The following is an 18638-nucleotide window of genomic DNA, read 5'->3' on the forward strand; positions in this document are numbered from 1 at the left end:
GGGGAGACGGCCCAATCAGGGCGTCAGCCCACGGCCTGGCTCGGCCTGGCCAGCCGAGGTACGGCGACACGCCGGGGCGCGCGCTGGCGCGACGGCGCGGCTCGGCCAGCGGCCGGCGGCCGTCTCCGGCCATGGCAGCGCAAGCCAGCGAGCGCAATAGGTGTGCGAGGCCATGGCGAAAGCAAGCAGGCAGCTACGCACGGCTGGGAAGGGGAGGAAGAGGGCGCTCCACGGCGGCCGAGTACGGCGGCGCCATGGACGCCGGTGACGAGGCGCGGGGAAAGCTTACCCAGGGCTCGGAAGGCGGCGCAAGCGCGAGCGTGAGCCAAAGGAAGGCGAGGCGCGGCTGTGGGCGCGAGCAATCGGAAAATGACGCGGCGGTGCGAGAGCTTGGCGTCGGTGGAGCTCGAGCGCGGCGAGGGCGGAGCTCGGGGCTCGCGGCGAGGGCGGAGGGAAGTGCAGTGCAGGAGGAGTGAAGGCAGAGCGCGTGCGGCTGGCAGCAGGGCGCGCTCCTCTTCAAGCCCGCCAGCACGCTGCGTGGTCAGAGCTAGCCGGGCGCGTGGCGGACACGCGGCGGGCGTCGCCTGACGCGGCCGGGACGTGGCGCGGCGACGGGCACGGCGCGCGGGAGAAGAAGGCGCGGCGCGCGGAGGCAGGCCGGGCTGGCGAGGCGCTGGGCTGGGCCGAGCGAGGCGAGGCGCGCGCGGCGCGCGGGAGCTCGCTGGGCCGGCTTCGGCTGGCAGGCCAGAAGCGAGGCGGCGGCCCAGGAAAAAGGAAATGAAGATTTTTCAATTGATTTTCAAGAAAATTTTAAAATGCCATCTTTCAAACATTATTTTGAGCAAGAAAATGACCTCTTTTGAAAATGTACCAAAAATGAAAGTTGCTTAGAATTAAATTCCCTACAACTTTGCTTTTATGACCAAAGTCCAATTCTATCTGGATTTTAAATTATAGAATCAAAGTTAAATTTTAACTCAAAACCCTAATTTTGGGAAATTACTTTGGAAGCAAAATTTTGAATAAATTTGAATACAAACCTTGCTCCAAAATTTTTGCTAAATAATTCTAGATGATTTACAAGCATAACCAACAGTTTCTACTCAACTAGCAAGCAAGAATCAGAGCAAAACAACTCTAATAAGTGTATGCATCATTTACTTTTCACAAACATGTTTCGTATGTTTCGAAGTAATGTTTCAGTTGTTATATGCAAGATTACGCATGTATGAATAGGATGCTTGATGATGCACGATATGTATGATTAGCAATGCCTAAATGCAGTCATAACACCGGGGTGTTACACGTACAATAGGATGCCCCGCATCTTATGTGCAATGCGTTACTACAACCCTGGCTTTAAATGGTTTGCGGACATCGGAGGGATGTGTTTTCGGGACCCGGTGAGGCATGTCCTCTATCGTGTATTCTGGTCGTTTGTGCAAATGGAACATGTATTCTAGTTTTATCGGCCAGTTGTACTTGTTGATGGCACTTTTCAGGAAAGTACAGGGGCACCTGGATGATGGCTGCTGCTGTTGATCCTAAGGACCAGATAGTACCCATGGCATTTGCTTTGGCCGGAGAGAACAATAAATCATGGTCATGGTTCATGTGGCTTCTACGTGTATAAGTGCTAGGCCCATCTCGAACTATATGTTTGATCTCGGACCGTCACCTAGGGCCTCTTAATGCTGCACCTGAGCATATAGATGGGTTCCCGCCTCTAGTGCATAGATGGTTCATGAGACACTTTGCCGCTAATTTCTGGCGGCGTTAGAGGAAGCAGGAGGTATGTGACAAGGTAAAGGCTCTATGTTGTGTACGTGAAGAGCACCAGTTCAAGGAGACAAAGAGAGAACTATACAGGATGGTAATAAAGCGGGAAAGACCTGGTTAGAGGCGTAGATGGAACAGAAGGATCAGTGGGCGTTAGCATATGACGAGGGGGGTTTCAGGTATAGCATCATGACTACTAGCTCCTCGGAGTCCTTCAACCATGCATTCACCGGAGTTCGATCGTTGTCTATGTCTGGAATTGTTGAGTTCTCCTTTCATAAGTGCAACGAATATTTTGTCAAGAGGTGGGAACGTGCGCAGAAGGAATATAGCTGAGCAGGGGCGTTTCGGAAAGGCCGGAGCAGAACATTTGAAGGAGGCCGAGGAATTGGCCAAGCAGCACACTACCGAGCCGTATGGACCCCGCCGCTATATCTTTAGTGTACGGGGCAAGGGTGGCATAAGCTTGGGCGACGAACATTATGGTGGATGAAACTACCGAGTTGATCTTGAAAAGATAAATTGCAGTTGCAACGTCTCTCAGATCATGCATGCCCCTTGCTCTCATATGATCACGGCCTGCAGGGTTTACGGGTACAATTATGAGGATCTGTCATATATGTCACCCTTGTATCTTCGTTCAAACAACATTAGTATTTGGGAGATGAGCTTCGAGCCATACCTTGATCCGACATAGTGGCCACCTTATAATGGTTATGACTACATGCCGCATCCAAATCTAATGAAGGTAGAGAAAGGTATGAGGAAGAAGAAGCGACTCAAGAGGGACATGGACGCTATGAGAGGGTACGACGAAGACATATACGGAGGGGGAGACTTCAACGAGACCCGTGGCAGGAATCTTTGCTCTGTTTGCAAAGACCCTGGTCACAAGGCTAGCAGGCATAGAAGACGAGGGCAGCAGGTGCTTTTATATTGTGTTCGTATTGCATACCAAGTAGTTCAAATTTTGCAATGTTACATAATGTTAATTTGAATATTGTTAATTTACATACTCTAAACCTTTGTTTATCAATTTGTAACAGGATGGCCCCTCCCACGTCGCACCAGATGTACCCCTTCTTGAGGTGGAGTATGATGATGAGGTTTTCAAGAGGCATCCGAGGGATCCTTACACTCCTGAGACTTAATTGGTTATATCGAACTTATGTCGAACGAATATTGTCGTCCGAAACTTGCAGACTCATGAACCAATGAAAATGTTATGTGGCAACTTGTCAACTTGCGCACGGACTCCATTTATTTGCTTCATATTCGTTTCAACTTGCGCACGGTCGCGGCAACACATGTAGTTGTTTATAGCACTGACAACAGCTCCTGTCCAATTGTAATTGAGGTTGGTCAGCTTCTGTCTATGTCCAGATCCTACCACGCCATGGGGCTTGGCGCGTCAGTGCCGCGCCGTGGGCTATAGCGCGGTAGAACCTGGACATAGATAGAACCTAGGGTTAGGGTTGGCGCGTCAATTTTGTTAGTTTTAGAAATTCTCAACGCATTCACTATTATTAAAAAACTTGGAGAGCGATAAACATATAGGTCAGAGGGTGACAAATGGATGGGATCACTTAAGATCAACCATGGGTAATCTGGGTACATGATACATGGGTACAATACATCAATAGTTCAAATGGAAAACACGACAACACAATGAAAGTTCTGATACACGGCGCAATTCAAAAATCCTTAGTCAGAAACATACTGAGTAAGCAACTCGTCGTCCGAGTATCAATCCTCTACCACAACCCTGTTGCTGTGGCTAGGATCACTTGCATTGTCCTGATCTATCTTTCGTCTATAGTAAGCGGCCTCCGCTTCATCTGTGGCCTATGCAGCCTGAGTGAAGAATGCGTCATCCTCCTCCTCCGCTTGTAAGTCCGCCTCTGCTAGAGCGATGAGATCGCTCAGTCTGCCAGTGTCGTCTTCATCCACCTCCGCTTGCAAGCCCGCCTCTGCAAGAGCGATGAGTGCGCTCAGTCTGGTAGTGTCGTCCTCATCCTCGTCCCCTTCAGCAGATAACACAATTGGTGATTCAACGGTGCGACCGCATCGCGTTCTATGCTCATCTAACTTTTTTTTCTCATACCTTGCACGAGCCACCTCTGCAGCATGTTCCTCGCTGCATCCAATCCCTTTATGTATAAAATATAATCAGTTAGCAACGCGATTATATTACATTTAAAATCAGACAACGAAAAAAGGTTTTCAAGCACTCACTGGCACATAATGCAACAACATGCTCGTTCAAGATCTGCATTTTTACTCTTGTCTCCTCCCTTGCCTCCTTCCTTGTCCTCTCCCCCTCTAACATCATCTGTCTCTTCAATCCCTATTTGTCAAGCCCAACATTGATCGGGTTACAAATACTACGCTGTTTAGCAACCTCACGCATCTTGTCTTTATAATATTTAATGAATAGGTTGACGTAGTCAGGTCCATATCCCCTCTTCCGTGCAATTACTTGCCTCCCCTTCAGTTCATCCAAAAACTTAGCTTGACCATCATAACATTCCCACCTGCATTTTTCTAGTGCTCTATTCAAACGAAAAATTATATCATATATGTCTTAGCAAAAGAAACAAAATACGATTTCATATTTACCACAAAAATAACCAACCTCATCAAGTCAACCATATGACCGCAATAATGGCATATTCCAAGTTCCGAAGGGACTAGACCGTAGTTGGATTTAACACCACATTCACACTTGACTGAAGTTGCTTTGTAAATTAACCTTTCTTTCTTGTTTTGCTTTGTCTTTGGCGGTTCTTTTGGCCATTGGTTCTTAGGACCATACAACTACTCTTTGAAACGAAACTTCGCTATTGAAAACACCTAAATAAGGTGACATTAGTACATGAACACATATAGCTCAATATTTTAATACATACACTTTGCACTTACTTCATGCTTGTTTGGACACATAAACTCTAACGTATTCTCAGGGTTTATCATAGCTCGATCTCCGCAATCGCACAGAGAAGATTTCTCGAGCCATTTAACTGTGGCTAAGTGCTTTTCCTTAGCCATCATTGGAAGGGTGTTAGGGGGAGGTGGAACCCACCGCTCGAAGTGCTCTCGTGGATGTCGCTCTCTCCACCAATCGTCAAAAAGGAGGTACCTGGGGTCAAACTTGTCTGCACCGTCGATCCACTGAAAGAAAAAGCACCTCTCATGGGCCTACACAACAAAATTCTAACAAAATATTAGTAACCTAGTAATACAAATGAAGAAAAAAAAATATATGGAAACAATTACTTACATTAAAACGACTGCATGTGTAGAAGCAACGAGTCGCTGTGTCCGGATGTTTTGATTGAAATACGTCGGCCAGACGACCACAGTCACAGTTAGAGATAGGAAGGTCAGGAGGAACGGGGGCATCTTTGCTAGACTCGTCGGGGTACAATTCTCTAGGATGACTCCGTTTTCGCCACAACTGCTCTCAAAACATGTCTTTCATCTAATAAAACGGTTCAAATTAAACATCAATCAAAACGAATGCAAATTAATGTAAAATATAATCATTTGCTTTGCAACTCAAATAATATAACCAACACTTATAGCAATAAAAATATACATGGTAAACATACTTCTAACTAAATAATTAACCTTAACATTGACAAAGTCAAACTAATATATTTCTCCAAATCATAGCCCATAGTTCCCAAACATATTTTTCCTCCTAACCTTAACTCCCATTCATAATATTCCAATCCACCATTCAAACGAAAATAAAAAGTGCGTCATTACCTTGAATGAGGCTGAGGAGGGAGGGAGGGAGGCGGCCGGGAAATGAAATGGAAGGGAGGGAGGGAGGCGGCAACGAAGGACCGGGCGCCGACAACACTTAGGAGTGGCGGGAGGGCGCGCAGACAGCGAATGCGTGGGGGGCGCGGCAGGCATGAGGGACTGGGCCGCGGCCCTTTTATTTGGCTCTGCTGCGCCATCGATCAGGGAACGTCACTGTCGCGTCAAGATCGGTGGCGCGGAAGACCCTGCCATGTCATCGGTCAGCAGCCCCCGGTCTTCGCCACGTCATCCTCCCGCCGCGCCACCATGCATGGCGCGACAAAGGTTTTTTACCGTGCCATGGCAATAGGCGCGGCCAAAGTGTTAGTTTTGAAAAAAAAATGTTAGATTTAAAATTAGTTTAAAAAAATGTTAAAAATAAAAAAAATTCTCGTGGCGGAGGCCCAGCCCAGACGGAAATGCCTCAGCGCTAGTAAGGAAATTACACCGAAATGCCACTGGGGAATACCCCTGGCGGCTGGCGGCCGCACCGCACTCGCACCTCTCCGTTCTCCGTTCTCCGTTCTCCGTTCTCCGTCTCTTTTTTCGTCTCAACCTAAAACCCTAAACCTCCTTTTCCCCGTACAACATCGCCGACCAGTAACGGCCGTCGTCACTCCCATCCCCTACCCCCGTCCTACCCGCCCCTACAAACTGCGGCCGCCAGCCCGAATCTACCAGGCCAGAGCCCCCGATGGCAGGAGGCTCCGGCGGCGGAGGTTTTCTGGGCGACGTCAACGACCCGTGGCTGAAGCCGCGGCTGCTCCGCGCGCTGGTCACCGAGCGCCTTCCGCAGCCTGGCGGCGCTGCCGCCGAGCTCTCGCCGACGGAGGTCGCCTCCATCCTCGAGGCGGTCCACACTCACGGCCTGCTCACGGAGGATCTCCCGGCCCGCGGCGCGCCGGCGAGCCCGAAGCTCGCCGAGGCGTGGCGCGCCGCCGTCGACGCCTGGGTCGAGCGTGTCGTGGCGCTGGTGGAGAGCGACTCGGTATGGCGGTGGCCCTGTGATCCCCCCTCTGCCCTCTGTCTTGATTGATAAATGAAATTTGCCTCTTCTTCCGTGGACATATGCTACTGTTTAGTGTGTGTGGTAATTGTCTGTAGAGAAATCCCCTAGGGTGGTGTGACGGAAGTAGATTAAATTTCATGGTCATGAATTGCAGCCAGATGGAATTAGGTTTATATTTGTTTGTATGTATTAAGCGAAATCAAGGGTTCCTCTGCTTCAAATAGAATTTTGAGGACACCAATGAGGATGTCTCCTACCACAGTTTACTGAATTGGTAGTTCAGAAGCACTGTATTTAAATGTGTTGTGTGTAGAATAAAAACTCCCACTTCACAAGGATGTACCCTACTGTATTTGGCATTTTGTAAATTGAAAAAGATGATTTGGTAGAGTGTTTCTCTACATTTCTTTGATTGTGCTATGACATTTCAGATAACCCATTCCACACCTGTTAGTGCCTATACGTGACACATTTCATCTCAGCCTCTGTTAGTTTGATCATGTTGTGTTTCATTTATGCTATCATACTATTTAACTAGTGTCATTTTAGGTAGAGGCTGCAAAATCAATAGAATTGCCAATCTGTGAAGTTTCTACTTTTCACTTCTCTTCTGTTACTAAAATTACCACTAAAGTTGAATGACAAACATTTAGACATACATTTATGCCAATCTGTTACTAAAATCAATAGAAATGCTGTTTACATTGCTTAACTTCATTTATTTGCATATATTGTCCTTTTGCTGTTTTTTACTGCAAGTTAGGTCTGAAAATAGTATCTGTTGATCTACAGCTATGCCCTTGTTGCATTCACATTTTATGCTTTATTGTAGAAGAATTGAAGCACAGAGCTTTTACTAATATACTTGCCTTTCTGTTTGATAATTCATTAGACATACAGTTGTTGGTTGGGTACTTGCTTTCTCGGTGTGACTTTCCAAGAGTGCAGAAATGAGCGATTTGCAGAATCGCACTCCATTTGGTTTGAGAAGATTCTGGGTAATTTGCAGGTGATGGATATAATTTCGTGCAATTTATGTAGAATGTTTGTTCACAAATTTCTAACTTAGTATCCTCAGAAGTTAGTTTGCCTTTTCTTTTTCTTCATTGCTGTTGTGTGTGTGCATTGTATTCTTATATGTTCTTCTCCTTGCATTGATGCACATCTCTCTGCATTTTCTAGAGAGAAAAATGCCATTTCAATTTCTGGGCAATCCCACTATTTAGTCGAAGATGTATTTAACATCTTTCAAATGCTTGCTAATTAAACTTCAGTAGGAGGATACACCATGAAACTGATACTGTGTCTTTGGGAGGTAATTGAAGTGATTTGCAAATTTTCAGTTGTATTTTGCTAAAGTGGGCTTCTTTTACTGGAATGAAAACCTTCTATTGCAAGTCCATCATGCTGTATAGAGAACCAGTAAATTTCAGACATGGTTTACCTTGTAGGAGTTATATTGATGTTGTACTAGGTTTTCAAGTGCTTCAGGAATAAGACTAGCCATAGAATCTTTAGTTTTATGATACCTCTGAAAAAACAGGTGCAGCATGCTTCTCTGCAGTATCACTACTTGGGAGTAATACTCATTCTGATTTTCTGTAGCTGAATCTTACTTAATTCTTCTTGGTTGATGTTGCGTTCTTAGGTAGTCCTGTTTTTGGTTGGTCAGAACACTATTCTATTTCTTCTTACATATTGCTAATTTTGTATATTTTTGTTTGTTTTCTGATACATATTACTTGTTTTAAACTCACAAGTCACAAATATAAGACAAAGCACCAAGAAAATAAAAATCTAAACGAGAACATGCCAGCCAACATTTTCTTCTAAGTTTTGGTCTGTCTAGCATCTTTGGATGAAGGATCAATCCATTTGAAACTTCATGTTCAGTATACTTCTCTGTAAATTGATAATCTGTTTGAATGTTAATTCATTTCAAAATACCTCTTTTTTAATGTCCGTAAGCCACAACAAATCAGTCTTGAACTATGGTTCATCATGTAATGTCATCCATCTCATTCAGTATATGATCCTAGAATGAATAGTCATCGACAAACAGTATGAGTTACGGCAATATTTTCCTTTTCTTTTTACCTTTTTTTCCAGTCTGTATTTCAGCTGTGACTTTTTTATAGTACCAGTTACCTTTATCTGTCCTAACAGTAGTGTTATGCAATGAAGTAATAAAATGAGTGTACTCCAAAAAGAAATCAGCGGTTTCAAAAGGTGCTAGGTGCTAGGCAGGCAGCAGGGAGGCTCCTAGTACCTTATTGCTTTGAACACCAAGTTGTCACTCAAGCACACGAACGGAAAAAGGGATGGCGAAAGGGCTATCAAAACGACAATAATCTCATTTCATTGGTGAGAATTAGGGTTTCACCCTCTTCCTCCTTTACAACATGGATACAGCCCCTTCAACTACTCCAACCCTAGGGAATATTCCTGTTCGCTGAGGGTCTTCTGGTCCTTCCCACGTACAGCCTCCTCCGGTTGCAACGCCCTCTCACGGTCTCGTGGTCCCCTTGTGCCGGCGCCGAGGCGCCCTGCCATTGACGAATCCTTCATCTTCTTTTCGTCACTAACAACGAAAAGACACATGCCACCTCTTGACGGTCCTGCAGACAAAAAGGAAACTGATTGTGCAACCCGAACAATCCAAGCTACGAGAACTTTAGACAGGCAATCTCCATTCGCGCTAGGCTTGGTTTTCGCCCTCCTGGGCGAAAATGCTTTCATCACTTGGCTGGCTCTGATGATACGAGACATCGTCCGGCGAATGCATCGGTCTGTCCTTTCGCCTACAGAAGGGGGGGTGCGAAAGGGTAGGGCATCGCCCAACACTTATTGCTGAGTAGGCCATCTAAGTGGACTTATGAATGAAAAAGTAGAGAACTTATGCTTCTGAGGATTTGATCTATCGACATTCTCCTTGAACCTTTGCTCCTCGAGACATGGATTGTTTATTGTTTATTTAAATTTAAACATCATCATATATATCTGAATCTTTGCCAGTCACACCTTAATGTTATACTGATGTATTATCCTTTCTGTGCTGCAGGAATCGTCTAGCTCTCAACTTGTTATTGTTATTTCCTGTACTTCCATGTCTGATTTATTTGTAAGGTAAGTAATGGAAGATTATTGTTATCTAAGCCGCTAAGCATATCTTTGGATTGTCTATGTTTAATAGTTATAGAAGGGCAGGCCTGGTGCAGTGGTGAGAGCTGTCTCACTGAGTCACCAGGTCGTGGGTTCGAAGCAGCCTCTCCGTAGATCTGCGGGGGAAGGCTTGCCTCGGTTTTTCCCTTCCCCAGACCCCACTCATGTGGGAGCCTCCGGCACTGGGTCTGCCCTTTTTTTTGTCTATGTTTAATAGTTATGCAATTAAACTTTGATTGTTATTTTATCATTTGAACTACCACCTGATAAAGTTTCTTAGTGTTCGCAAGGAATTTGCATATGGTTCTGATGTCTGAATTCAACCCTTTTACTGTTTATTATTCTTTTTTTAGTTCTGCTTGGCTGTAAAAGTGGACTACTGCATTCAAGTCAAATTTTTATTTTTTTCAGAATTATTTAAGTTTACCTTGTATTGCTCTGTTTAGTAGTTTTCTAATAGGCCATTTAATTAGTTCTGAAGTAGCTAAGTAACTAGAACTAATGACATGACTGCACACTATCCTGCAGTAAGAAGAATATTTGTGAATTGAACTTCCAATCTTCAAGACAGATCCAAATTTCAAGTTTCATGTTTGCAGACTAATAATTTATATGTTCCATTATTTCTAAGTTGTAAAGGTATATCAGTTTTGTATTGCAGTTTTGATTGCTGAAACACTAAAATTTGACACTTTACTTAATGTGTTTTGTTCTGCATGTCTATTTTATTTACACTGAAAGCCACATAATTCGTTTTCTGATTAGATTGGCTAAGTTTTTGAACTTAAAGAAAGAGGGATCATCCTTTGCTGGAAGGGTTGTTGAACCGGCGCTGCGGCTTTTAAATGAAAATGGTCTAGTAGCTGTACGGTCTACTTGTTTCATTCTTATGGCTTATTGTTTGCGTTCAACAACTCAATGGTAATATGTGTAATTATATGTATTTCTGCAGGACGAAGCAATTGATTTGCTGAGGACAGTTCTTAAATTGTACCCATCCTCTGTAAACCGGCACTACAATAAAGTACATCTTATTTTTATTTTCTAATCATTTCCTATTCTGGGTTAATATGTAGTTATCATGGGCTTATATTAGTTGGGGTGGTAAGCCTAGATTGTAGTGGAAGGAGGTCGGAGGGTGAGGAACAGGGACTTGGCGACAACCTGTTGTTGCCTGTGGCTAGGGTGGCCGGCAGCGGCACAGAACAGGGGTGGGGGGGGGTGGCGTTGGCACAGACGGAGAGGGAGGCGCAGGGAGCGATGTTTTAGGCCCATGACAGTAGCGCTTATTGCCCAGAGAGAAAAGGAAGGTTCTTCCAGAGTAAATAGAAAGAAAAGTTTAGCTGTTCATAGCATTTTGTTTTTGTTCCTGATAGGATTGTATTGTAGAAGTTGGAATTTGATACAAGCTTGTTGATTATCTTCTCAATCTATATGGATTGCAGAATTGAACAGCTATTAGAGCTCTAGATATTTTTTCAGCTGATTGTTATTTTCGTAATATTGGAAATGCAGATTTCGAGTGGGGATCGAGTTGTTCTGTGATTTTTCCCACACTCCCCCTCTCTCCAGCATCCCCTGGAAAAAAACAAAATTCCTAAATTTAAAAGGAAGTGGGAAAAATGGCACAGGTCCTGTCACTTAACACAGCGGTGCCACACATGTTTTCCATGCATGTTGGCTGTTATTTAAGTTTCTATTCCCTGAATCCCCCAAGTTCCCAAATATACGATGCAGATTTTTCAGAAGTCCACTAATTGCTTGTGTCTATAGAAGTAAACATGATAGTAATCTGTATATAGTATTTCTATCACCCGAACTGTTCTGTTCTTATAGTTTTGTACTTACATTTGCAAATTTCAGGTTGAATCTACTATTGCAGCAAAGATTATGAGTACGGGAATCAATGTAAAACCATCTGAGGTGAGGGGTGCTGCCTTGAGTTTTATCTGTGTAATGAGAATTCAATAGTGAGCACACACTAGCCTATGCACGTCACGTCTCTTTTTTCTTTCCTTTTCTTTCTTGATCGTTGTCAAGAATTCCCCAAGTCATATATATACTATTCAAATGCTCCAGAAATTTGCGAGAACCTTAGCATTGTTACCTTCTGTCCGAGTGTCCGAGGACAGTTGGTCACTGATGATTCGGAGGATATTGATTATGGTAAACAATCTTTTGAATGATGCTTTCATTGGGCTTGAAGAAGGTATAATATAGCAGTTTGCTGCTAATATTGTTTCAGTTCAACCATTTCGGGTTAATTTTTAACCATTCTACTGTTACAGAAAAGAAAGGCCATGATATTATGCGGCTGCTAGTTCCACCTGGAGCTGATCCTCTACCAACATTGGGAGATGAAGTAATGCCTGGAGGCAATGTTCATGTCATGAAGAAATTTCGTGTCTTTACTGTTCCTACCATTTCAGCTCTTACACATTGCTGCAGTGTGATGCTGACTAGTTATTATCCAGTTCAGGTTTTGTCAAAATCAGAACATTTCTGTTTATTACCTAATGCTCATAACTTACTAGTGTAAGGTATAAATTAAATTTATTCTAATTTCGTCCTACTCTTTTATTGGCAAAAAGGTCAATGTTCCGATTCATGCTTTGATGGCTTTGATGCGAAGAGTGCTGTTAGTTGATGGATCATTGCATAACAAGTTGTTCCCTTCTACAACTTCATTGCATCAAGAGCTTATTTGTTTTGAGCTTCCATCGCTACATTCAACTTTCTTGGATTTGCTCAATGCAACTATTAAAGGAATGCGAAGGTAACTGGCATTTTCAATTAGACTAGTTAGCTGTCACTAATTTTGGAACAAACAATTGGACCTCTATAGAATCTCTTTCATTTTAATGTTTGAATCTGACTAAGATAGAAAAATCTGACCTAGATAGAAAAAGACTGATTTAGTCTATCATCCTGCAGCCAACTCTTACCTCATGGTGCTAGTATCATACGGCTTATAACAGAGTACTTCAAAATAGCAAAACTGCCTACTTTGAGGACAAAAGCTTATAGCATTTTGCAGCTGTTGCTGACCTCCATGGGTGTTGGTAGGTCATTCTTTATTTCTTTTATATATTACTTTGCAGTTATGATTGTAGCTTTGGAAATAGTACAATTGAGTATAATTTATTGTCAGTGTAGTTTCACCTTTGTCACAGTAATACTGTTATAGCATATCAGGCTAGAATTGTGCTTGAATGCCTGATCTTTTAAATGGTCTGTTTTTGTCAGGGACGTCTCTGCACCTGCTTGAGGCAATAGTCAGCAATGCAATTGCTGATCTAAATGATAATGGTGGAAGTGACATGACTGTAATAAACACAAATCCATCACAGTTGACAAATGAATCATCATCAAAAATTTATTCGAAGAAGAGGAAGCAAGAACCACAGATGCAAAACTCAACCATCTCAGGTTCAGAGAAAGTAGCAATCAGCCCAAGGAAAAGAAAAGGTTCTTCCATACCAATTGCATCAAAGGGAGTGGCCCCTGAAAGTATAGGAGATGTTAGACTATCAACTCCACTTTCTGTCAAAATAGCTGCACTCGAAACATTGGAAATTCTTCTGAATGTGGTGTGCTTAAATCCAACTTATTTCTCATTATCCTCTTATTTCTGCATGTCTTTTGTTTTCTGCATGCCAGATATTTGTTGTTTGAATCCTTGTTCTCATATTGGTCTGGATACAATTATAGCAAAAATGACTTTGGAAAGCTCATTGAAAACGACTTTTTTTCCTTCATAAAGAAGGTTCAAAGTTCATCACACCATATATACACCTGTTGTAAGTTTCAAGCAATGAACCAAATTGGATAATGGATAAGATATTTTGCAAGTTTCAATGATTGAATGATTGAAGTTATTTTTGAAGCAAATTGGTACAACATTGTGCTGTACACTTCATGTATCGAAACAAAGAATTCTTGGTGCTCATGGATAAGTATATTCAGACCATAGCTGAAATAGTAGCTACAGCTATTTTTTAATGATTATATTCTACGGAGGAAGAAGTACCAAACTTACCTTAACTTTTCATGGTGAACAGGAACAAATTGTGTTCATGCTATATGAATTGGTTATGCAACCAGCATATATATTGTTATTTTAATCAATATATCTACTTAGTATGTGAATTCAGATTATAGATAGATTTTTATGACATTATCAACTTATCACCGAGCAGGGAGGTTCATTGCGGATGGATCGCTGGAGGTCAGAAGTGGACGTGCTCTTAATTAACGTGGCTAGAAGTGCTTGCAACATGGGAGGGAGTTATGAGCAAAAGCCCTCCATATTTGGGGAGCCAAGCATGTCAGACCTCCAACTTGCTTCGTTTAAGGGCCTGTTGGCATCTTTTCTTTCTTCTCCTCATGCCCGTCCTCCTTACTTAGCCAAAGGAATTGAACTCTTCAGGAAAGGTAATATCTTTCAGCATGCTATTTATTGGATTTTGGACGGGTTATTGAAATTTTAGTTTATAATTAACGCATGCAGTTGGTTGAACGAAGGTTTAACTGCAATTGGTATGTTACTGAAAAAATATTTGACTGATAGGGATGCCAATGCACAGTTCCTGTTCAAAAAACAATTAGCTACTATATTTATTTTGGACCATAAGCTAGATTTTAAAATGAAGTGTTAACTAAGCATGTTCTAGAGCCCTGTTTGCTGGCACATCTTTGGAATGATACTTGAGACCTCAAGTTTGACTTTCCTTGCGAGTTGCAGGGTTTGGTTTGGATTCTGGGCTTCTAAATAATGCCCACCCCCATATGTAATTATAATTTGTATAATTTGTTCATCACAGGGAAGCTTGAGATAGGCACTAAGCTTGCAGAGTTTTGTTCACATGCTTTGCTTGCTTTGGATGTCCTTGTCCACACTCGAGCCCTTTCTCTAGAAAGAACAGTTCCTGTAGGCTCTGGGCCACTGGGAAAGGCAGTTTTTGGTGCTGGAACATACCAGATTTCACGATTCAGCGATCAGCCTCAGGCAATGGAGGTCGAAGACATGTACGATGACTGGCTGACATCCAACAACGAGAAACAACCAGAGGTTCCAGTGAACGATAGTGCTGCAGGAGCAAGTACAGATGTCATGCTGGTGGAGGATGGAAAGCAGCTCAATCCCATAGCAGAAGATCAAGTTGACCCACCCAGAATCACAGATGTAGCACAAGATGCACCAACATCGAGCAAGACTGATGTCAAGATGGTTGATGCAGCTGCAGACGAAACTGTTAAGCCAAACACAGTGGAGAATATGTCGATTTCCAATGTTGGTGCCTCTCCAGTGCGCACATCAAATTTTGATTCACGTAAGCATGTGGTATTTCCTGAGCAGGTTAGTCCTCATGAGAACAAAAGCCCAGCAGCTGTCCATCTGCCATCCAGCAGCATGCTGGGAACTTCAGGTGAACCTTCTGCTACTCCAGGTGTTGGTTCAAGCCACCATCAAGCACCTGAGGCCCGTTCAACCAGCTTTGCGGAATTGTTTGGTTCGGAGTCTGGCATTGAGTCAGAGTCTGAAGACTCGCTGCCAGATATTGTCGACGGGGACCCTGATTCTGATTAGGTTTCATAACAATTCGTTTTGTAACTTATGTATGGCTCCGTCCGTTTTTTTAGACTAATGGCAATGGTTGTCATTTTTGACATGCCAATGAAAATTTTGTGATCTGCTATTTTGTTTTGAGCAAATTGTACGAGACACTGCTGACTAACAGATGATGCAATATTTGTAGTTCCTAGTGGAACGCAGTTTCTGGAACACTGCCCATTGATAGAAAGAGATGAAGCAATGTTTTGTGGCATTTGACCTTAGTTTTACCAAAAAAAAAAAAAAAAATCCTCTGACCTGATTTACAGGAAAATCAAATACTGGAATAAAGATCAAACAAAATATTTGGATGACTGGAATAAAGATCAAACAAAATAAGAGTACTTCTCCCACAAAAAACAAAATTACAGTTTAGCCTTCTTAAAATCAGCGTTATTCACTTCACAAATACTAGAAGCAAATAAATGGATGACAGCAGATTCATTTTCTCTCTCAAGTATAACAAAACTGAATTTGCTAAATAACCATTGACCGTGAGCAATTATAGCAACAAATCAAGTTAAAGATGGCATCCTGTTCGCTTGATCGTTTCTGTGGCTTATAAGCCGGCTGATGCTGTTTTGTTATGAGAGAAAAACACTGTATCATGGCTGATAAGTATGGCTGATACGATCAAGCGAACAGGCTGTCTAACTTGTGACTATGTTAGAGCATCTCCGATGTGGCTCGCTCCTAGTTTTTCTTCCCCCGCCAGTTCCATCTAGCCTGGTGGCTATACCAGATTTCGTGTCTGATCGAACTTGAAACTAGCCCATTGAGCTTCTTGGATTCCAAACCAGAAAGAAGGATCGGTTTTCGTACTCCCAATCGAGTGATTGTTGCAGGTGGAGCTCTAACTCCTGAGATCCTCCGCTGCCTTTCTTTCTCCCCGCCGCAGACATAAATCAGAAGTTCTCCGTCAGTCCAATTCTTCCGCTTCGCTCCCGAGAGACCACATCTTAGCCGCCCTTTGGCTTTCCCCGTCCCGTACCTTTGCGCGCACGGAGTAGCGGGAGAGCAAGTGCCTTCGGAACCCTTGTCCGCCGCACGGAGACGGAGGTGGAGGTGCTGTAGCACGTCCGACACCGGAATCTGTGTGGTTGCAGGGCTGCTACTGCTTTTGGCTTCGACGGACGATGGATTCGCCTCCGAGAGGAACCTGCATGGCTGGTGGCGTGTTGACACAGGAGCAGAGCAGGAACCTGCAGCGAGCTCGTCCCAAGAAGAGGTGATTGATGAGGTTCATCCTTGCTTCCCTTGCGCTGGTTTAGTACGTTCGTTGCGTGCACTGGCTTCTTCTCAGATCATGCTGTAAGACAGGCCCAATTAGTGTTGAGTAGGAGCCGGAGATTCAGGAGTTTGTTTCACAGAGTGATACTGAGAGCTTGATGTATAGGAAATGGCAACATTTGTGCGCATTGGTGATGTCTATGGTCTCAGCGGATTTGTGTTGAGCTAGGTGGAGGGCAGGTAGCGTGGAGTCGAGGTGTGGGTGTCAGTGGTGGCGGAATGTGGGCCAGCGGAAGCGCTTTGCTGAGTGGCTTGCGTGGCAAGGTCTTCTATTGGCACTTAGACGGTCTCCAACGACGTGACCTAAACGCAAAAATACGTTCTGCACAGTGTTTTTGTGTATCAAAACACCCCTCCAACGGAGGACCGAAACCAGCTACCCATTCTGGGTCCTCTGCGATTGGGAAGGCAAATCTACGTTTCGAAGAGAGACGATGCAAATGGTGGGCCCGTAGGAGCCGTCGGGGCAGGGCGCGGCCATCGGGGCAAGACGACGCAAGAGCTCCGCCGGGCGCGAGATCCGTCGGCGCGGGCGCGAGCTCGGCCGGGCCACGGGGGCGAGCTCCGCCGAGTCGCGGGCGCGAAGAAGGAGAAGGAGAGGGAGGGGGGCCGGACGCGGGCGCGAGCTCCACCGGGCTCGGGGAAGAAGAAGGAGAGGGAGAGGGCCGGATCCGGGCGTGAGCTCGGCCGGGCCGCGGGGGCGAGCTCCGCCGGGCGCGAGCTCCGCCGGCGCGGGCGCGACCTCCGCCGGACGTGAGCTCCACCGAACTGCGGGCGCGAAGAAGGAGAAGGAGAGGGAGGGGGGCCGGACGCGGGCGCGAGCTCCGCCGGGCTCGGGGAAGAAGAAGGAGAGGGAGGGGGGCCAGATCCGGGCGCCGCGCCAGCGCTAGAGCGCGCCGTCGCCCCACGTCGTCGCCGTCGCCATGCCCTGCACGGCCGCGTGGGAGAGAGAGGAAGAGAGGAAGAGAGCTGCGTAGGAAAGAGAGGACCGAAGATATTTTGCCTTCGCCGTTGGAAACGGAGGAATTTGGGTAGCTCACTCATTCACTGTGCGTCACCTAAATCCCGGTATGGGTCTTTGGTATGGGTCTTTCTCGTTGGAGATAGCCTTAGAGGCGCTCCGTGTCATGTTTTTGCTTTCTATGATGAGGCAACTTGGTCGCTACGAGCTACTCCATCCGTCCCAAAATATCTATCATTTTCGTTTCTCGAGAAACAACTTTGACAAAATATATATTAAAAATATTAATATTTATAGTACATAATTGGTATCATTGGAAAGATCTTTGAATCTAGTTTTTTAATAAATTTATTTGGAGATACAAATATTGCACGTATTTTCTACAAATCGAGTCAAACTTACGGCACAGAAACAAAAAAAAACGACAGATAATTTGGAACAGAGGGAGTACGTTGTATGTGGCAGAACCTTAGGGGACAAGGACGAGTGGACGACCTGGCATTTGTCAGAGGTTGTTGCTCACATATTAGCTTCATGGTTCGTAGTGGACTACAGTGACTAAACCCCCTATTGCAGAGGTTAGTCTGGTGTGGGACAAGGCAGCACAAGCAGAGTTGATGGCGTGACAGCACCATGGCTTGCAACGGACTGTAGTGTCTAGTCTTACATAACGATGACTAGCGTAGCGAGGGACTTCATTGCTGACAACGACGCAAGTGGTGGTGATGGCTTTTTGCCTTGACGGGCTAATAAGAGCAATGGTGAGTGCTGTGTGGTAAGCTAACTGATGGTGGATGATGCTTTGCGGCGTGACCGTGGTTATAGAGAGAAGTTGTGTTGAGTGGAGTGGTATAGAGCTTTGACGAGTGATGTTGTTTGGTACGTGTTGAGGTCTCAATCTAACCGGCCCATGATTAGTTGCTATTAGTTGTTAGCCTAGCTTGTTGTCGTTGCCGTTGTTGCTTAACCTTTTTAGGGCCATTGTTGCTCAGTTGTATAGCCCAATCTAGGTT

The 18638-nt window shown here is 44.5% G+C and overlaps 1 protein-coding gene across 2 annotated transcripts; it reads left to right on the forward strand.

Moving 5' to 3' along the window:
* Positions 1 to 6126: 6126 nt before the first annotated feature.
* Positions 6127 to 15572, forward strand: LOC136475606 (uncharacterized). 2 transcript variants are annotated; one of them, XM_066473127.1, is made up of 13 exons: positions 6127 to 6577; positions 7491 to 7607; positions 9660 to 9724; positions 10526 to 10625; positions 10713 to 10784; positions 11624 to 11683; positions 11840 to 11969; positions 12049 to 12239; positions 12352 to 12536; positions 12695 to 12822; positions 13007 to 13350; positions 13960 to 14194; positions 14584 to 15572. In XM_066473127.1, the coding sequence occupies exons 1-13, from the start codon at positions 6284 to 6286 to the stop codon at positions 15348 to 15350; spliced, it is 2688 nt and encodes an 895-aa protein (XP_066329224.1). In that variant the 5' UTR covers positions 6127 to 6283; the 3' UTR covers positions 15351 to 15572. The 2 variants fall into 2 exon arrangements, with proteins under 2 accessions (XP_066329224.1, XP_066329225.1); XM_066473128.1 differs by lacking the exons at positions 6127 to 6577; positions 7491 to 7607 and adding an exon at positions 9141 to 9423.
* Positions 15573 to 18638: the final 3066 nt, after the last annotated feature.

Source organism: Miscanthus floridulus, chromosome 8 (assembly GCF_019320115.1).
Source record: "Miscanthus floridulus cultivar M001 chromosome 8, ASM1932011v1, whole genome shotgun sequence".
Taxonomy (NCBI): domain Eukaryota; kingdom Viridiplantae; phylum Streptophyta; class Magnoliopsida; order Poales; family Poaceae; genus Miscanthus; species Miscanthus floridulus.